General features: G+C 37.4%; 2 protein-coding genes across 2 annotated transcripts; one reads left to right on the top strand and one right to left on the bottom strand.

Moving 5' to 3' along the window:
- The first annotated feature begins 6493 nt into the window (after window positions 1-6493).
- LOC112180112 (protein NRT1/ PTR FAMILY 2.11) lies at window positions 6494-10073 on the top strand. The gene is made up of 4 exons (XM_024318619.2): window positions 6494-6689; window positions 6826-7043; window positions 7544-8103; window positions 8644-10073. Exons 1-4 carry the CDS (start codon window positions 6575-6577, stop codon window positions 9524-9526), a joined length of 1776 nt encoding a protein of 591 aa, XP_024174387.1. The 5' UTR covers window positions 6494-6574; the 3' UTR covers window positions 9527-10073.
- A 136-nt stretch (window positions 10074-10209) lies between these two features.
- LOC112180111 (ATPase 11, plasma membrane-type) lies at window positions 10210-16046 on the bottom strand. The gene is made up of 22 exons (XM_024318618.2): window positions 15887-16046; window positions 15683-15766; window positions 15482-15601; window positions 15281-15379; window positions 15049-15186; window positions 14752-14886; window positions 14451-14630; window positions 14148-14354; window positions 13943-14062; window positions 13730-13849; window positions 13444-13566; window positions 13215-13319; window positions 12988-13132; window positions 12368-12532; window positions 12005-12243; window positions 11869-11901; window positions 11667-11748; window positions 11302-11462; window positions 10974-11159; window positions 10702-10884; window positions 10439-10617; window positions 10210-10306 (listed from the first exon to the last, which is right to left on the bottom strand). Exons 2-22 carry the CDS (start codon window positions 15737-15739, stop codon window positions 10210-10212), a joined length of 2874 nt encoding a protein of 957 aa, XP_024174386.1. The 5' UTR covers window positions 15740-15766; window positions 15887-16046.
- Window positions 16047-21811: the final 5765 nt, after the last annotated feature.

The following is a 21811-nucleotide window of genomic DNA, read 5'->3' as shown; positions in this document are numbered from 1 at the left end:
CCTAAACTAAGTCCTAAAATTTATCACTTTCTCTCATTCTCTGTTTCTCAAGGCCTCAAGCCGCTTAGCCTCCTCTCGACGACTCAGTCACTCAGAGTCTCAGATCTAAATATCCATACCTCCATAGCTCCTCAGCCTCCTCTCGACGACTCGACCTAAGCCTCCATAACGGATCAACCTCCTCTCGACCTAAACCTCCATACCGGATCAGCCTCCTCTTGACCTAAACCTCCAGTCCTCCATACATCCTCAGCCTCCTCTCGACAACTCGATCTAAGCCTCTATAACGGATCAACCTCCTCTCGACCTAAACCTCCATACCGGATCAGCCTCCTCTCGACCTAAACCTCCATACCTCCTCAGCCTCCTCTCGACGACTCGACCTAAACCTCCATAACGGATCAGCCTCCTCTCGACCTAAACCTCCATGGCTCTATAACTCCTCAGCCTTCTCTCAACGACTCGACCTAAACCTCCATAACGGATCAGCCTCCTCTCGGCGAGTTGGATTTGTTCACGGCGAGTTGGATCTGTTTAGGGTGAGTTGGATTTGTTCACGGCGAGTTGGATTTGTTCAGGGCGAGTTGGATCTGTTCACTGAGAGCTGAGGTGTTAATCGAGCAGGTACTGGTTTTGTTGATGTCTTTGGTCTGTGGTTTTGTTTCACATGTGTTGTTAAGATTATAAGGAGTTATATGTGTGAAGATGATAACGGGTACCTGTGGTCTTTGGTCTTTGGTCTGAGAAAAATCAAAACTTTGTTTTCTGAGGTGTTAATCGAGCAGGTACTGGTTTTGTTGATGTCTTTGGTATGTGGTTTTGTGTTGTTAAGATTATAAAGAGTTATATGTGTGAAGATGATAACGAGTACCTGTGGTCTTTGGTCTGAGAAAAATCAAAACTTTGTTTTCTGAGGTGTTAATCGAGCAGGTACTGGTTTTGTTGATGTCTTTGGTCAGTGGTTTTGTGTTGTTAAGATTATAAAGAGTTATATGTGTGAAGATGATAACAGGTACCTGTGGTCTTTGGTCTGAGAAAAATCAAAACTTGGTTTTCTGAGGTGTTAATCGAGCAGGCACTGGTTTTGTTGATGTCTTTGGTCTGTGGTTTTGTTTCACATGTGTTGTTAAGATTATAAGGAGTTATATGTGTGAAGATGATAACGGGTACCTGTGGTCTTTGGTCTTTGGTCTTTGGTCTGAGAGTACTGGACCTTTGTTTTCTGAGGTGATAAGATGATAAAGTTCAATAAAGTTGTTGATTGTGCAATTTGTTTTTACTCTGTGCCTGATAATAACAAAGAATTACTCTGTGCCTGATATTCTGATAATAATAATGAATTAGATTATTGTTTTGATTGTGATCTCTTACCTTGCAGGATGAGTAAGAGCAAACAAAGGAATGGACAGTAGCATCTCTGCGAATAAGTTTTAGCTTGCTCATTCAAAACTCTCAAGTAATATCTTAACTTTGTTTATTTCCAGCTAGAAATGGATGATATTAATGCTGATAACTTGACAGAAGCTGGAGCTTCATCTATTTCGGCATCTTCTAAGAAAACTAGATTCACTAGTAATGTTTGGGAGTTTTTTGAAAGGGTTCAAGTTAATGACCATGGAAGTATGGTACCAAAAAATAAATGTGGGGTTTGTAAGGCATTGCTTAGAGGTGGTGCGAGTGCTAGAACTAGTCATTTAAGAAGGCATTTACAAATTCATGAAAAATGGCAGAAAAGATTAGGTCCTGATAGTTCTGGAAATATCACTAGTTTTGCTTACGATAAGAATGTTGCACGTAGAGAACTTGTGGATTATGTTATTAGGGCTGAACTGCCTTTTACTTTTGTTGAAAAACATGATTTTAAAGGAATGATTCGTCGAGGATTTTGTCCTCAATGTGTAGGAATTTCAGCCTCAACATGTAAAAGAGATGTGATGAAGAAATTTACTAAGGGCAAAAATGATCTGTTGAGTGTTTTTGAAAAGTTTAAGGGAAAAATTTGTTTGACCTCCGATGTTTGGTCATCGCGTCAAAAAATGGGTTACATGTCACTTACTGCACATTTTATTGATAACAGTTGGTCTTTTAATAAAAGAATAATATGCTTTAAGATGATTGAGTACCCTCACACGGGAGAGTCACTTGCAAATCATATATTTGAAGAATTGTTGTCTTGGCGCATTTATGATAAAATATTTTCCATCTCTTTAGACAATGCTTCAAATAATGATGTGGCTACATTTGTTCTTCCCTCTTATCTTATGCTTGAGGAAGTGCCTAAAAAATTGTTTCATGTACGTTGTTGTGCTCATATTTTGAATTTGATTGTGCAAGATGGTTTACATATTTTAGGTCCATCTATTGATAAAATAATCAATGTTGTTCGAAGCATGAATTCTTCTAATAAGAGACATGAACTGTGGGTGCATTGTTGTAAGGATTTTGATTTGCCAAAAAAAAATATTGACAATGATGTGCCTCATAGATGGAATTCTACTTATGAACTTTTAGAACTAGCAATAAAGTATAAGGGGCCGTTGAATAGGTATGCTCAAAAGGTGAATGAAAATAGGTCTTGCAATTTAGATGTTCCATCGGAACAAGATTGGTCAATTGCATTTCTAGTTAATGGCTTTTTGGGGATTTTGCATCCTCAACTAAGATATTTTCTGGTGTCTATTATCCTACATCATGTCGTGTTATTAATTGCTTGATAGATATCCATGCAGCATTTGTGGCATATTCTGATTTTTCTGTCTTTAAAGATGCATTGGCTGCAATGAAGGACAAATTTGATAAGTATTGGGGTACATTTCCCAAAGCTTTCTGTTTTGCTACAAATTTCGATCCTAGATTTAAGTTATTTGCTCTAGGAGAATGGCTAAAATGCATGGGTATTGATCAGCTTGATGTTGATACAAAATTGTTAGAGTTAAGAACTGAATTGCAAGCTCTTTATGAAACATATAAGAAGAATATTGTGTCTAATGTAGGACCTAGGCAATCTGAAAATTTAGCTTCTTCGACCTCGAGTTTATCTCCGGGTTCTATAGCATTGCCTATTGTTGGTAATTTCTCAATGCAAAGTTTGAAAAGGGCAAAGGTATCATCTTCTCATACTTCAACTACGAGTTCTAATGATTTACAAATGTATTATGATTTACCAACTATTGAAGTTGATGATGATAATCAATTTAGTGTCTTGTCTTGGTGGAAATCAAATGAATCATTATACCCTGTGGTTTCTCTCATGGCTAGAGATTTGCTAACAATTCCAGCTTCTACTGTAGCTTCGGAGTCATGTTTTAGTGCAGGAGGTAGGATTGTATCCGAGAGAAGGGCTAGCTTGAGTCCAAATACAATAGAGGCATTGATTTGCTTGAAGGATTGGAGTTTAGCAAAATCAAGGATGCAAGAGGCTCAGCGTGAAATGCAGCTAGCTGAAGAAAGGAGGCTCATTAGGGAAGGACGACCAGATTGGATGGAAAATAGTGAAGATGAAGCTGGAAATGAAGCTAAAAATGAATCTGATAATGATTCTGAAAATGAGTCCCATGAACAGGTATATTGTTTTGGCTACTTCATTGCTTCTATTTTTTATTTATTTTCAGTTTAGCAAAACATGTTTTCTGGTTTTTTTAATTCTTTATTTAAATGGGTAGGTACCAAGATCAGCTGAATCCCATGAGTTATCAACCAATCTGCAGCCTTAAAGTTTCAAGGTCAGTAAGTTGCAGTTTATGTGGAAAATAGTAATTGGACCCTTAACAATTCTTAGGATGCTTTTACATACAAACTTTATTTGAAGTTAGACTATAGTGGGTAGTTTTAAAGCTTGAATTGGTTCATTTGAAACTGTGAGTTGCTTGCTTTTACTAAAATTTGCAGATTAGATATTTGTAATAAGCATGTTCAATTTTATGCCCAAGTAGAAATAAAGCTGGAGTTTTAGGTATTCCATGTAGTCCGTGCATTACAAATAAGTGGCTCATTTCAAGAATTTTTGCAGGGATGTACCAATTATGCATGGATGCAGGCAGATTCTAAGTGTGAGCCTCAATGATACCAAGTCTGAATGGAAGACAATATGCTTAATTAGATAAACTCATAGAAATTGTATTAATAATTTACTTTCGTTCTAAGTTGTAATTTGTAAATTGGGACACTTTGTATTCTGTCTTTTTATTTTAGTACATTAAAACGGGCGTGGGGATGAGCCTCCTAGTTCGGCTAGGTTTCAAACCCCTTAAAACTTTAAAAGGAAAAAAATAGCATCCTTAATATGACCTGAGATGATCTAGAAGCAAGATTAGTTGAATGAGGTTGAGTAAAATTAGTTGATGTGGACGAGGCTAAATATTGCACAATAAAATGCATTGTAGAAAAGCCCGGCCAGGCCCGAAAAAAGGTGGGCTACCCGGCCCGGCCCGAAAAAGCCCGCAAGGCCAGCCTTATATGGACGGGCTTAGATCCGTTGATTTACAATGAAGCCCGGCCCGTGACTATTTAAAAATGTAATTAGGCCCGGCCCGGCCCGTTGATGAGGTCTAGTCTATTGAGGGGCAATAGATGTTTTTAAATTGATATAATCTCTTTATTTTTTTCTTTAATCAAAGTTTTATTTGTTTAATTTTAGGAAGATTAGTTTTCATTCCTGCTACCGAAAGTTCTATTGGGAGGCAATAGACGTCTATTAGGAGGCAATACATGGTTGATAGACGTCTATTGGGGGTAATAGACGTCTACTGCCCCTCTATTAGGAAGATTAGTTCTCATTCCTGCTACCGAAAGTTCTATTGGGAGGCAATAGATGTCTATTTGGGGGCAATACATGGCTGATAGACGTCTATTGGGGGGCAATCGACGTCTACTGCCCCTCTATTGGGGCAATAAATATTTCCGGTAAGGTATTCTGAAAAGTCCGGTGGGTGACGGCAGGTGACCGGAATCCGGCCAAAGTTGGCCAAAATCCAGCAAAGTTGGCATTAATCCGGTGACCGGGCTCCGGCGAAGTCTCCTATGGTTTCTCTCTCTTCCATTTTCTCTCTCTCCCTCTCTACATAATAAACGATAAGGGTAAAATGGTATTAAAAAAAATTAAAAAACAAAAAAAAAATCTTAATGGGGTATTAGGGAAGACCTCCTTAGAGTGTTTTGGGTAAGAGAGAATTAAAAAAACTTAATGGGGTAGGTGGGAAAAGAATCTCTAGAAATGGGGTAAATGGACAAAAACCCAAAATAATAAAGAATGCAATCTAATATTATTGAATTGGAAAGTCTAGAGAAAATAAATATAACCATTTTTTGGGTATAATTATTGTCCCTAATAGTCATTTTATAGTAGGTTATATATGTCATTTAATAATTCATAATAGAGTGAGGTCAAGTGAGCAGATTTGGAGGTCCCAATAGAAACTCTCTATAAGAATTAAAGACAGAAGCTTAATTTGATAACCAATTAAATGAAAATGGGAGTGGCTTTGCATGATCGAGCCATGAGGCGTTTTGATTCATATATGTCAACCATGCATGAATTCAATCTTTCAGCAAAATTGAAAAGATAGTGACTTACCAAAAGATCTAAACCGTTATACTCCCAAATCTTGAGTTAGATTCTGAATTAGGTAATGCAACAGATATTTCATAATATTATCAGGAAATTAGTACATATTCTGTTTTTTTTTTTTTTACTTTGTTAAGGGGAACCTAAAGGGTTCCTAGGTCCAAGATAAACCCTTTAGCGCATGTGAAATGCTCTAACTATGCATTGCAGTACAGTGTCTGACCACTTTGACAGCTACGGGATTCGAACCTAGGTTGGGGAGCACACACAACTAGACAATAACCACTAGGCCACTTGCAATGGTTGTGCATATTTTGTTAATATATCTTTGCTTTTGGTAAATGTTTTATTTAATATTATTAGGAAATTAGAAATTAATTAGGATACTCTTAAGGCCATGTTTGGTTGGTGGAAAGAAAAGGAATCATTTTCCTTTCCATTGGGAAAGTGAATCCTGAGGGGAGCGGGAGGAACCAATTTCCTCCACTTTTTCCTTTCCTTTGGGAACCAATTTCTCTTCCTTGGCTGTCCCAAACGTAGGAAATGAAACATTTTCCTTTCCTAATATCCAGATTCTGGGAAACAAACATGGCCTTAATTAGTATTTCTTTTGCCAACAGAAAGTCTTTCTGTAATGGGAAATCTCAGAAAAAAAATGGACTTGGTAGTCAAAGAAAATGACTTAGTGGTCCAACAACTACAAATCTGAGAAAACACATTTGTCTTAATCAGTCTGGAAAAATATAAACTGGTCCAACAACTACAAATCTGAGAAAACACATTTGTCTTAATCAGTCTGGAAAAATATAAACTAGTGGTGGACAGGTAAGGTTCCTCTATCTCATGACTCCATTTTATTGCCTTTTCATTGTTGGGCTATTCATTATAATATATATATATATATATATATATATATATATGTGTGTGTATGTACCTTTTGGCCTGAAATCTTTGGCACTGACTTGACTGTTAACAACCATACAACCCACAGATTTTTACAGAAAATAAACCATGGAGAACAGTGAAAGAGAAACCATGGTGGAGGTGAAGAAGAATGAGGATCAGTGTTCTAAGGCTGAAGAGAAAGTAATCTACAGAGGATGGAAAGCCATGCCATTTGTCATAGGTGAGATTTGAGAATGACCCTTTTCTCAGTTTTTTGATCTCCTTAGTTTGGTTAATTTTTTCTGTTTAATCATATATAGTTACGATGTTAATGTTTTGACTTGATTCTGAGTGACCCCTTATGCGTAAAATTTCAGGAAATGAAACCTTTGAGAAGCTAGGAGCCATTGGCACCTTGTCCAACCTCTTGGTTTATCTCACTACTGTGTTCAATATGAGCAGCGTTAGAGCTGCAACTATCATCAACATCTTCAATGGAACCACCAATTTTTCTACTTTGATCGGAGCTTTCGTCTCCGACACTTACTGGGGTCGTTTCAAGACCGTCGCCTGTGCTTCAATAGCTTCCTTTATGGTACTTGAATTATACTACTATTTATTTTTAATGTCCATAGTTCATATATAATATAGACACACACGCTCATGAAACCTGAATTTGAAATCAAAAGGAGTTATGTTTGGTACTGGAAGAAATACCAGTCTGAAGTAGAATGATACTGCCAAAAGTAGATCATTCTGATCCAAATTTGGTATAGTTTGGAATTTTTTTTTTTTTTTTGGATACAATATATTTTGGAATTTGCTTCAGCAGAAGATGTTTTTACTGGAAGCGCTTTAGCTAGAAGCATATTGTTTTATTAAAATTCCAAAACACTTGAAACTCTTCCCGACAAATGTTGTCAGAAGCACTTTTGACAGTCCTAGAAGCATATGCAACTTAAATTAGCAATTTATGGGGAGATCCAACATTTTTTATATTGCTATGTAAGACTTTCCCAAGTGAGATTCTTCTATGTTCTCAAAATATTCAAAGTGGATCTAATTCTAGTGTTTTGCTTCTTTACCTTCTGCAAGGGACTGGTCTTGATAGACTTCACTGCAATATTCAAGGACCTCCATCCTCCCCCTTGCAAAACACAAGACCACAACGCGTGCAAAGGCCCAACAGGTGGCCAAATGGCATTTTTGGCAGCCGGTCTTGGACTACTAATAGTAGGAGCAGCTGGGATCAGACCATGTAACTTTGCATTTGGAGCAGACCAGTTCAACCCCAAAACCGAAGCTGGAAAAAAAGGAGTCAACAGCTTCTTCAATTGGTACTTCTTCACCTTCACTGTTGCACAGATGCTGTCCTTGACAATCATTGTGTATGTTCAGTCAAATGTGAGCTGGTCTCTGGGTTTTGGCATTCCAGCCATTCTGATGTTGATGTCATGTGCACTCTTCTTTATGGGTTCAAAATTGTATGTGAAAGTGAAAGCCAGCGGTAGTCCAATGACTAGTGTGGCACAGGTCATAGTGGTTGCTTTTAAGAAAAGGAAACTGAAGCCACTAGAGCAACCATGGCTCTCCCTCTTTGTTTATATGCCTCCCAATTCGATGAACGCCAAGCTTCCTTACACACATCAATTCAGGTGCTTATATTATATTTTTATGCATTCTATGTTTTCCTGAGGTAATACTTAGAGCCATTTGGTAGAAAATTGCGAGTATAGATAGCAATATAAGAGTACTGGGTAAATTTTAATATACTTCATGTCAATGGGGAACAATAAACTATTACGGTATTACCTATTACCCGGTTTCTAAAAGTTGTTGTGAACCTCGGCTTTTACAATAAACTATTTTATGTCACCAAGCACCTTATCATAGTTACTCGTTTGATGTGGGACAACTGTGTTTGATCTGCAAAAAACTTTTAGAAGCAATAAGTTGAGACTTTTCATTTTACTTAAAGCAATAGTTTAATGTAAAAGCCGAGACTTTATAGTGATTGTCCAATATCAATATGTTCCAGTCCGGGATTAATTGATGTGCTTACTATATGTCATTTGAAATACGCATATCAATCCCGAACTGGCAAATATTAGATGTTCACTCGTTTGATATAGGACAATTGTGTTCGATCTACACAACTCCCTGAACTGAAATGTCGTCATGATCACCTTCCTCAGATGCCTTGACAAAGCAGCAATCGAGACCCCAGAAGATGAAAAAAACCCAGATGGATCAGCAGCCAATCCATGGAGACTTTGCAGTATGCAGCAAGTGGAAGAACTGAAATGTCTGGTGAGAGTTTTACCAATATGGGCTGCAGCCCTTGTGTACTATGTTGTTATAGTCCAACAACACACCTATGCAACCTTCCAAGCTCTTCAATTTGATAGAAGAGTTGGAAAGTTCGAGATCCCAGCTGCATCCTACTATGTCTTCTTGATGCTGGCCATGACCATTTGGATCCCCATCTATGACCGACTTGTAGTCCCATTTCTCCAAATACGCACAGGAATAGAAGGAGGCATCACAGTGCTGCAAAGAATTGGAGCTGGCATATTTCTCTCCATTGTCTCCATGATAGTCTCTGCAATCGTAGAAGAGCGTCGAAGGTCTATAGCTCTAACCGACCCAATCCCAGGAATCAGAACAAGGGGTGACATTTCTTCCATGTCAGGCTTCTGGTTAGTCCCTCAGCTCGCATTGGCTGGACTCGCAGAAGCATTCACTGCCATTGGTCAAGTTGAGTTCTACTACAAGCAGTTCCCTGAAAACATGAGAAGCATTGCAGGGTCTCTCTTCTTTTGTGGAATGGCAGGTTCAAGTTACTTGAGTGGTTTCTTGATTGCGATAGTTCACAGAACCACAGAGGGGGCTGCAACTGGAAATTGGCTGCCGGAAGATCTCAACAAGGGGAGACTTGATTACTTCTACTACATGATTGCTGCTCTTGGAGTCGTTAATTTCGGATACTTTTTGTTCATTGCAAGTTGGTATCAGTATAAAGGTACTGGGATCGATACTACTACTCTTGAAGTCGAAGTTGCTGAGAAAGTTGTCTAAACTGCCTGAGAAAAATGCTGCTTGATGATGAAGCTTTCGGGGTATTTAAATTTGTAGTATGCTATAGAAAATTCCTTAACATGGAATTTAGTTTTAAAACATTCGGATTATTACTAATCAATCCAGACTACCATCTGGCTGAGATGAACTACCATTGAGTTGTATACTTCTCACCATAACTTCAAATCTAGTACAAATCACATCAAGGAACTTGGCAAAGAAACTCACCGGTCCTCAGATATCCAACTCTTTAAGAACTTTGTACACCTAGTTGAACGTGGAATTCAACGTTGCTCTCTCAACAAATGAACTCCAAGAAAATCAAGCATTGAATGATGTGGAAGTTACGTGTGTCGGGAATAATAGAAAAGAGAGAAGAATGAGAAGAGTTGGCCCATTCCATGCAAGCAAACATGTCGTGAATGGTTTGGCAGCGCAGGTTATTTACTCTTTCCCGGGACATGTGTGTCATCACAAAAGGGAATAAAAATGGGGAAGGGGAAATGGATGTAGAGAACAGCTGATTGCAGCAGACTCATTTTACATGCAAAAAATAAACTGAAAGCAGAGTAGCAAATTTAAAAGGTTTTCTCTAAGAGGTTACTCACAACATGCCCCAGTACCTGTCTTTACTCGGAAATACTAGGATTTTGTTACAGTATAGTAAATAAACTGTCCCTGAACTAGACTGTGTATGCTTGCTGAATTGTGTCGATGTCGAGACCCTTCAATCTCACCACCGACTCTACGTGACCTTTTAGTGTATGAAGTTCTCTCAACCTACATAAAAGAATTGAATTTGAGGTTAAACATTTCTATAGAAATCAAGGTACAGCATAATTGCCAGGTCATAAAATCCACTTTCTGTATCAGTGTATCAAGCTAAAGCTAGAGCGAAAGATTGCTGCTCACCTTGCAATTTCAGCTCTTCTTTTGGCTTCTTCAGCCATCTGATTGAGTTCTGTGAAATGTGTTCTTTCAGTAAACATCTTGGTATCTGGTGGTTGCAAACCATGCAGTGTTCTTTGTGCATGTGCCCATTGAAGCTCACGCTGTTCCTTTCCAAAGTCTTTTTGCCTTGTGAAAGCAATCTAGAAAACAAAACAATCCCTCAGACCACAGCTCACAGTAAAGTCCCTGATCAAGTAAACCACTTAAAGAAAGCGAAATCATACCCTTTGCTCAATGAGCAGATCCCAAGCCTTCCCACTCAGAGCATAGCGTATCATGAACTTTATGATATCCAGAGGGATATAGAAGATGATGTTATAGAGCCAGATCACCCCAGCCCAACCCCATCCAATCCCTTCGATTGCAGCAAACTCCCAGTTAGCATACACTGCTATCAAGGTCGCAATCTGCTCAAAATGGAAGAACAAAAGTTCAGTGCTCCCTCTTAATCAATCAAAATGAAAAGAAAAATGGGATTATTTTGAAATCAGCTCACCAGCTGGGCTATCAGGAAAGCCACAACAAGCAACATTCCAGGCCGCTCAACAAAGGACCAACTTCGAGAGCGTGTAACAAAAATGAGGGCCTGACTAATGATGCTCACTTGTAGATATATAGCAGAGGCAAGTTTCCGAAAGTCATCATGAGCTGTCTTCTCAAGGGTTGATACCCCAAATATTCTCTGAAAAAAATAGAGCCCAGATATCAATAAACCAGAAAGGATAAATTATAAGCAGTTGGCTAGCTCCCGGAATGCAGGACTAAGACAATGCATCAGCCCTGATGTGAACATTTTATGAGCAGAACAAGGCAGGTATTCTTACAGGGAAGAAGTCTGTTTTGTATGCTGCCCAAAAGAATATTACAGTCATTATTGCCAAGTAGGTACCGAGCACAATTCCAGTTGCAAAAATCTCTGACAGCTTCCAGCTATCTGGCAGAGGAGACGGTTTAACCCTATCCTTTGATATCGTCATGATGGTACCTAAAAGGGCATAATGCTAGTAAGTTGCTGCAGATGCTAAACACAATTAAGATATTGCTTCAGTCAGCAGCAAGACGAGCACAATTTCTATTGTGTATAAAGACTATAACCAACCAATTTCTAGAGGATAAAACACGACAGCAATGATAAAATGCCACTAACAAGAGGCATAACAAATATCAGAGAGAGAGAGAGAGAGCAAACCATCATTGAGGATTGCAATAATAAGCACCATGAAAGGTGGAAAGTCGAACTTCCATATGAGGGCCAGCAACATGAAACCCATCTGCCAACGTACTGAACAGTCAGATAAGTGAGGAAAGAGTACTCATCATAAAAAAATTTAAATATACCAAAAAATAAAAAAAAAGGTTCGATCTACAGACCAAACCAAGAAACAACTCACCACAATACGAATTGTGATGGAAACAGCATATATCTGCCAACACAAAGAACAAGATTTTGTTATCAATAGTGCACCACTGATGCGGAGAATAACACTAAGAAAGACAGTTATCTACCACATTAGAAAACAAACTTACTGTGTAATTTTTCATCCTCTGGAAGATTGCCCGACTAGTCAAAACAGCACTAATGATAACACTAAGGCCAGGTTCAGTTAGCACAATATCAGAAGCACTACGGGCTGCATCTGTTGCATCAGCAACAGCAATACCAATATCGGCTTTTTTGAGGGCAGGAGCATCATTAACTCCATCACCGGTCATTCCACAGATATGCTTCCTTGCTTGCAAGCGTTTTACAATCTCGTATTTGTGCTCTGAACCAAACAATTCAGACCAATCATTTTAAGAGGAGGATTGACAACATTTGCAGGGCAACAAAAAGGTTAATGTAAAATCTTTTGTCAAGCATGTATCAAAGATGGCAAGGAAGAAGCAGACCTGGGAAAACACCAGCAAAGCCATCGGCTTTTTCTATCAGATCATCAATGGGTAAAGCCGCAATCGATTCATCCTTGTCCTGTCCTAGTAAAGCAGATGAAGGATACATATTGGTTCCCATTCCCAAACGACGTCCGGTCTCCTTTCCTATGGCCAGTTGATCACCTGAGAAAGTACAAGATTGATCAGACAAAAACATAAACAAAAGTACTTAATCATATCAAACTAGGCCATCACACTTTTCTTAGAGAGATGAAAGGTGTCGTGGCAGAAACACAATTGAATACACATAACAATACGACAGACTACTAATAACATTACAAATCCAAGAGAACAGAACAAACTTCAATTGATTTTATTCAACATCACATCTACGTTATTACAAGTCAAATCATTTTCACTCTCTCTAAATAATAACAAAGCATAGATAATACATCAGTATCGTCAGTATATCACAACATCACCCCATAACCACACACAGACAAAAGGATGTCATTTTAAGCTATGGAGTTGGACTGCTTTAGATTTGTTAAGATGCAACATAGAATTATTTAGGCTACCTAGATTTTCCAGAAGCAGGGACGCTACAAAGTACAAATTAAGCTACAACAAGAGCACACCTGTAATCATTTTCACATTTACTCCAAGATTTAAAGCCCTCCGTATTGTCTCTGCACTGTCATGCCTAGGTGGGTCAAAGAGTGGCATTAGACCAATAAATTGCCACGGGCCTCCAGCACCCTCTTTGATTCCTTCTGGAACTTCCTGCATAATGCAAAAGAATGACTCAATATATATTAAAATTTAAATTAGAACACAAAAATGAGGAGATCAGAAATCCAGAAACCTGGTATGCTACAGCAAGAGACCGTAACCCTCGCTCAGCAAACTTATCAATCACAGCATGAACTCTACGCTCAATGTCCGACTTATTGTGGGCAAGATGTAGAATCTAAAAATAGATTAAAAAAATAAAATAAAAAGACATGTTACATATATGTATTATATATTGCAGAGAGGAATTAGGATAAAATTAACAAAAGTGGTAACAACAGTATGCAGTGCAGAACAATTACCTGCTCCGGTGCACCTTTGCTAACTCTATGCATTTTGCCATCACGGTCAATATAAGTCAATGCAGTTCGCTTATCAGTAGGATTGAAAGGAAGGAAGTGTATTTCTTGAACACCAGCACGCGCCTGTTCATGGAGATAAAAAGAAAAGAAATCTAAATTAGATAACAAGTAACAAATACATTTCAGGACAAACTCAACCTTAAATTAAATAACTGATAAAAATGCACCTGTAAATAGCTCTATAGCTATATTTGCAAAGGACCACAAAACCAATCAAAAGATTTACCTCCTTAGGATCAGCCAGCATCCCAACTATAGCAGTATCTATTGCATCTTGATTCTCCATCCTGGATGCTCGAGCTGCCATCAGAACAACAGTATCCGGATCCACTCCTTTTGCAAAAACCTACAAGTTACGAATCAAGCAGACATTTTAACAAGAATTTCATCAAGGAAAAGCATTTTCTATAACAAATAAGCAGCATATCTCCTAAACGACCTCAATAAGATTTTTATCAACTGTAAGCTTGTTCAGTGTTAGAGTTCCAGTTTTATCACTGCAAAGCACATCCATGCCCGCCATCTCTTCAATTGCTGTCATTCTCTTTGTGATAGCTCCCTGCAGTCAGCATTAACAAAATTAATCATGTTCCAAACACAATATACCATGAATAGTTGTAGCATTCAGAAGGAAATTAGCCAACCTGCTGTGCTAATCTATGAGAGCCAATTGCCATTGTCACGGACAGAACTGTGGGCATTGCAATTGGAATTCCACCAATGAGAAGCACAAGAAGATTGTCAATTCCAGGGCGATACTCTCGGTCTTGAATCGGGTACATGACAATTATCTCTATTACCATACCCACAGCAATAGAGCATATGCAGAAATTCCCTATTGCAGTTAAGACCTGAGAATGAAATGGAAAAAAAAAAAAATCTCTATAGTCACAACGTACAAAAGTCCACTAGTCCATGATAATGATATAACACTATTGTTCCCTTACCTTTTGGAAGTGGCCCACTTGGTTAGTGCTATCAACGAGGTGAGCAGCCTTCCCAAAGAAGGTATGCACTCCGGTGGCAATGACCACTGCTTCAATCTCTCCTTGTTTGCAAGTTGAACCAGAGTACACACCATCCCCGGGGCCTTTTGTCACAGGAAGAGACTCACCTGTAAGTGCAGACTGCAAATTGAAAACAGAAATATCAGAAACAGCCAACATGTTCCAACGTAGGTTTATACCTAACAAACTTGAACATGATTAACACTAAAGAAAAGAACAATAGATGTAGTCGTAAATAAACCTGATCAATTTTCAATGGATCCCCTTCAAGTAGCCGTGCATCAGCTGGAACAATATCACCAAGTTTGATACTAATTATGTCACCTGGTACTAGGAGAGCAGCATCTTGCTCGTTCCACCTTCCATCTCGAAGAACCTTTAAATAAATTTCATTAAAAATGGAACCAACAAACGAATTCAAGGATATATCATACATAAAAAATTGATCAATAGACCAAAATGGAACTTATGGCCTACTGTGTCACCATAACAGAAGCACGCTAAAAACAAAACGACAACAAGTTGGTATATCTGATACCTTGGCTTTAGGAGCAAGACGAGCCATGAGAGCTGCTGCGGCATTACCCGCATTATTTTCCTCGATGAAACTAATGGTGGAGTTGATGACCAGCAGAGTAATAATACCCACAAAATCTTGCCAGTCAGGAGGCTTGCCCTGCATACAGATAAACAAACGTCACAAATCACCAAAAATGCAAGCAGTCCAAAAAAAAACTAGCAACAGTAACCCGAAAAAGCTTAGCACTTACTCCTCCATTTGCAAGCGCAATGGCCATTATAGCAGCAGCTTCCATAACCCATGAGAGAGGATTCCACATAAACCCCAGAAACTTGATAAACTTGCTCTCCTGAAACACAACACCCCATACCACACAATTGAGAGACCATGAAGAAGAAAACACAGTTTGTGAAGAACAAAGAAAAGGAGCTGTGAATATGAGGAAAGTAACCTGCTTTTCCTCAAGCTTGTTATGCCCAAAAATGGTTAATCTTTCCTCAGCAGCCTCACTGCTGAGACCCTCTTTGCTACATCTCAGATTCTCAAACACCTCCTCAATGGGTATGTTCTCCTACAACCACAGAGTTCATAAACACCCATTAAACCAAAACCAAGCAAAAAGCTTTGAAATTTCCTCAGATCTATATATTACCAGATCAACCGTTTCCTTCAGCACCGCGTCCAGCACTTCAGGCTTCTCCTCCGCCATCTCTCTCCTCTTCCTCTTGTCACAGCTCTACAGAAGCATTAACACTCAAAAGATCAGAAACCAAGAACCAACAAGAACATAAAAAAGACCCAAAACTTTGAAGAACCCAAAAGAAACTGATAGCTTTTAGAAGAAGATAAGCACTACCCAGTTGTAAAGATTGGATTTTGATCAGAATTAAGGGTTGAGGGACCAAAATGAGGGTGACCCAACTTCACCAAAAACGCAGAAAGAGAATGATGAACCGCTCAGAGAGTGGCAAGCAGTCAGTAACAGTCACAAGCTTTTCCACTACCTCTCTTTTTATGTCAAAAAGCCCCTCACTAATTTTTTCCCTTTTACCTAAAGCTCAAAACTTTATGGTAAATTTTTTTGTACCTTTAAACAAACAAAAAAAGGAAGAGGGAATTTTAATTTTCCTCTCTTTTCTTGTATAATATTTATTTTATAGATGAGGTGACCAACCAAGGCCATTGATTCATGAATTGCAGTGATAGGCCTTTTTAACCTTTTTTGTTCTTTTTAAATTATGCAAGTTACCCCTTTGTTTCTGTTTTTTTTTACTTTGGAATATCTCTTGGGGGAAAAAAGATGGTTTTTTTAGCTACAAATTACAAAACGTTTTTTTTTAAGGTAGCGGAAAGGTTGTACGTGGTTTAGTGGTGAGAATGGTCGCCTGCCTCGTGCGATCAAGATTGTGTTGTGATTAAATGGGATGAAAATGACCCCTCACCTTCGAGCCGTGACTAGATTGACTATAGTTGACACTCTGAGAATGATAAAAGATTATGAATTTTCGGTGAAAATTATGAAGCAAACATTTATTTTTATGATTAAAGAAATTTCCTTCAATACTTTTTTATTCAACATGGACCACACGCATCAATGATTTTTTCGGGTTGAGTTCTGACATACGTTAGTAGATTACATACGTTTCTTATCTTTCCGGCTTCAAGAATTGATTGATCATTTACTCCTTTAGTATCGTGCTAAAAATATTACGCATCTTGTACCACATTCAAATATTAGACAATACTAACTAAAAAACTAAACGGTGCTAAATCGATATGATAAGTATCGTATTAACCAAAATCAGTTTTCAAGTATTTAAAAGGAGTATTAACTTTAGTAACATAGATAAAACTCAAAGAAAGACGTGTTTTCATTATTGTCCTAGTAATAAGCAATAAGCCATTGATGTCTAAATAATTGTAATTTTTGTTGTAAATATTATTATTTATATGGCTGTCCACGTAAATACTCATTAGTTGTGCACTTTGATGTAAACCCTACCTCTTTAAGGCTAATGAGACTGAATGAGAACACTTCTACTTCCTCCCTACTATTCTCTCTCCATATTCTCTCTACTTTATAACACTTTATCAGCACGCTCTGCTATTATTTTTTGAAAACTCTATGATGATCTACGAGTTTATCTATATGGTTGTCCACGTAAATACTCATTAGTTGTGCACTTTGATGTAAACCCTACCTCTATTTAAAGGAGGCTAATGAGATTGAATGAGAACACTTCTACTTCCTCTCTACTATTCTCTCTACTTTATAACAATTTTATTGAAATAGAAATCCTCCAAAATAGCCTCATTTTATTCTCCAACTCCAACAGATTCCCTATTTTACAACAATCTCTAAAATTTCCATATTTTTCCTTAAAATTTTAGAGTTTGCTGTAAATATAGGAAATTTGGTTTTCTCTTTCCTCACTTTCCCTAAAATAAAGATAGTTTTAGGGAATCTGTTTGAGCAAAAGAGACATATTTTTCCAAAGTAAAGAAAAATCAAAATATAGAAAATCTGTTGGAGTTGCTCTAAAAGAGATTTAACGTCTCAAAATCAAACTGCTCCACTAATTGCACAATTATGGGCGTGTGATATAATTTGGGATATCCCGTACATAGTTCTTAATTTTTGTGCTAAACTAACTCAAATCTGTCTGTAATATAGAAAAGGTGATTTTTTAAAAAGACGAAGTCATGGGTTAGAGCACCCACTACCTATGTACGAAGTCATGTGTTCAAGTCACTATGGGGGCATGAGTGAAAGCATTTGATCCTCTTTAAAAAAGAAAAAAAAAAGCAAGAGATAATTAAGCAAGGAAGTGAATCAAAAGGACATAAACTTAAGCAAAAACACATAAATGGAGGAGGTGATCGAGAAGATGGAAAGTAAAGTCATTACTGACTCTTGTGACTTTTTTAGATACCTAAAGTGAATAAATTAACAATGACATTTTCTTGCTCTAGTGAACAAAAGACTACTAAGCCCAAAAAATGTCATTTTCTTGCCATATATAAAAGGGATAAAAAATTTGTATAATCCTACTAAGTTAAAACCATGGATTCAAGAACAAATAAATTTTAAGATCATAATTATCCTTCACTTTTATTTGTAATAATTTAATTGAGCTAATATTTTGTGTGTTTTCTTTAAAAAAAAAAAAAAAAACTGAGGGACAAAAGCGTCAAAGATGAAAGAAAATAGGGGGCAAATCTGGAAAATCACTGTTTTATTATTGATTGAACAGTAAAAATCTCATACTACTTTTTTGTATATGTATATAAAATTGGTTTGTTGCTTCTGAGTTTTTGTCTAAATTGTTCATTATAGAGACTTCTCAAAAAAAAAAAAAAAAAAGACAACTAATCAATGACAAAGATGAGGTCCACCTGGTTCCTTATTGTCCATGATCAAAACATGACACTTGACTTAAGAATTTATAAAAAAAAATTTGTAAGATATCGCACCACCATTGTCATCCAATTTAGGTAAACAAGCAGCTAGCCCTCGGGTTAGGTAGCTAGGTATGACGTGTTTATTCCTCTTCATCAATTATGTTTTTTCCTTTAGTCGTTCATCGGTTTTCCTCTTAATTCCCCACTTTTTTTTTCATGATATGCATTAGGGGTTTCAACTATTTTCCTCACCAAACCATGCTTCTTAATCTCTTATTCCATTATGTTTTTTCTTCACTAACCAAACTTTTCGGCCTAGGGAGTAGGTTTGATTTGTCACAAAAACGAATAAAACAAGTATAGTTGATACAAATTTGTCATCTAAGCAAAGTAGCCTCATTTAGTTTTATGTTATTTCACATGATTCATGTATCGAATCAAATCATACGAGGAGGAAATGGAAACCCATCATTGAGATTTAGAACAAGGGAAAAGAATATCAAGATTCGGGGATGATTAATTAACAAATAATCAGTTAATTAAGCACATGTGAAGCAACGTTAAGTAGCAATCTTAAATGTTTGTCACTTATTGGAATTAGAAGAGGATATGTGGACCAATGGCATGGCAACATGTGCAGCATGAGAGTGAGGGCAAGCCCACGTGATTGGTCTATCCACTAGTTTGGCCCCTTACACGAGACTAGTAGAATTATTTGTATATATATGGAATGGACGTGACACAACAGTAAATAAAAGGTTTAGCGAAGCTAGGGTCTCTCATTATTGAGGTTGCAATGCACTTTTTATCGTCGTCTTTATGTAATGATTCCATTTCTTTTTTTGTAGTTGATAAAGGTAAAAGGTAAAGACTAAAGTAAGATTCTTGTCTTTCCACGTTGAAGTGATGCATCGATGAAAAATTAATAATTTGGTTGGTGAGAAAAATTTAGAGAATTCAAAACTACATATGGCGAGTAATACGTATTTGAATAAATTATTCAGATAAAAAATTATAAAGTTAATTGGTTCATGTGAAGCTGAATATCTGAATAATGTGTATTCCACATACAAATAACATTTAATCAGTGATTATATCGTGATTGAGCAATTTTGATTGTTTTTTTTAAAAAAAAATATTTCACTTGTGAATGCGAGAAAAAAAGTATCATGGTTGTATAGGCTGTGTGTTAAATTTGGATCATGTCAAGTTATTAAAATAGTAGACAAATCTAAATCTAACCCATTTTTTAATCTCGTTGAAAATGTAAATCTAAACTCAACATATTTATTAACCAGGTGTCTTATGACAACCTATCTTATCTCACTTGATAAATAAGTAATGTGTCGAGTTAAATGTGATCGTCCATTTAAACCATGTATCATGTTTAAGATTTCCATGAGAGAAAAAAAAACACGAGATCTTAGGGTTTGAAAAATTACTAGGTGCTAGTCGGGCAATGGCCAGGGGACTAGCGTCTAGGCGGTTTTGTATTTTTTAATTTTTATAGAATTTATTTATATAATTAAGATTATATAAAGACTTTTACTTACATTTAACATTTATTTTTAGGGGCCGTGACCACTTACCCAATTTTAGTCTAAAAATTGCCCACTTACTCCGGCAAGAGTTTTTTTAACCCCATTTACCCAATCTAACAGTGTTTGACAGTATTGCCCTCATTTTAATTTATATATTACACACACACACACACTCTCTCTCTCTCTCTCTCTCTCTCATTCCGCCGATCTTCACAGTCTTCTCTCTCTCTCTCTGCCATGGCAGCTCCGGCGCCCCACCATCGGCTTCGAGCCAACACATCCATCAAGTCTCAACCGCCATCAGAGACGATCTCAATCGTCATGGATCCCACCCCAAGCTAGCCCTAAGATATGAGTAATGCATCCGGATCCAAATTGAACCTCCGAGCGCCGCCGTCACCAAAACCACCGATCCAATGCCCATTGCCACAACTTAGACCCAACGGGGATCCCATTCCAATCCCAGCCCGATTCGACTCGCTCCCCTTACACAACCACGCCCCGACCACTAATTCCAACCGAGAAAGACGAACACAACCCGACTCCAGTCTCCCGGCCTGAGATAAGCCAATCACCGGCTAGTTCTCCAACCCTCGGTCGCATCTTCCGCCTCCCAATCCAGTCACGACCTCCAATTTGCCTCCGGGGAAGCACCTGTGAAAAAAAACAGCTGGCCTCACAATCCGATGGGTGCCCATAACACTTTTTTTTTTTTTGTATACTTTGAGCTCTGAGAATGAGAAAGGAAAAAAAAAACATGTACAATTGAACATATAAATTGATCAATTGTGTCTGTAATGTATTTATTTTGATTTTGGGAGTTTATGCAATTCACTTTAGGGCAATAATATAATTATTGGAGGGCAATAATAAGATTACTGAGGGGCAATAATAAGATTATTAGGGGGGAATAATAAAATTATTTATTTGGATAAACCTCCGAAAGCTTTCAAAATTCAAAACATCTTCATTTTTTCACTAATTAATGATCCCCAATAACAAGTTTATTGGGGAGCAATAATAAGAATATTGGGGGGTAATAAATTCAGAAGCCGGAATCCGGTCACCAGTCCTGCAATCGGATTTGGGATTCCGATGACTGGTTGTCGGATTCCGGTGACATGCCGCCGGATTCAGGTCACCGGTCGCCAAGACCGGGCCGGCCACTACCCACCGGAGCACAGCAAGGTGGAGGATGACTTCTCTCTCTAAGTGAGAAAGAATGAGAGGACAAAAAAGTCCCAACAAAATAAAAAGAATAAAAAAAGAATTAATTGGGTATTAGGAAAATAATTATTTAGAGTGTCACAAGAGACAAACCCAAATCCAACTCATTTACTAATCGTGTTGAAAATTTAAACCCAAACACAACATATGAGAAGTTTTAAATACACATCATTCATTACTTAATACACACTCCTTACTCAATACACCTACCATTTAATTTCTCATTATAATATTTTACTAAATACACAACCTAAATTACCTAAAATATCCTTAACTTAAAAAACCATGAAATACACTATTATTTAACTACATTAAGGCTACTATTTAATTTGATTAGTATATATTAACACATTAGTGTTTTATAATTGACCATATTAATTAATTGTGTTAGAAACAGGTTTTGTATTATTAAATTTCTCATCCACCAAACACCATTTTGATCAAGTATAAAATTTTGAGTCGAACATTCAACCAAAACTGTATCAGTAGTTTATCTACAATAGAGGAACTAAGAAATTGTCATTGGATGGTCAAACAAATTAACAATTACAAAGTTTTATACCTCCGATGTTTTATATTATATAATAAATTGACTAATCATAACTTTTAGA

This window comes from Rosa chinensis, chromosome 7 (genome assembly GCF_002994745.2).
Source record: "Rosa chinensis cultivar Old Blush chromosome 7, RchiOBHm-V2, whole genome shotgun sequence".
Taxonomy (NCBI): domain Eukaryota; kingdom Viridiplantae; phylum Streptophyta; class Magnoliopsida; order Rosales; family Rosaceae; genus Rosa; species Rosa chinensis.
This window is presented reverse-complemented; position numbering and strand designations above follow the sequence as displayed.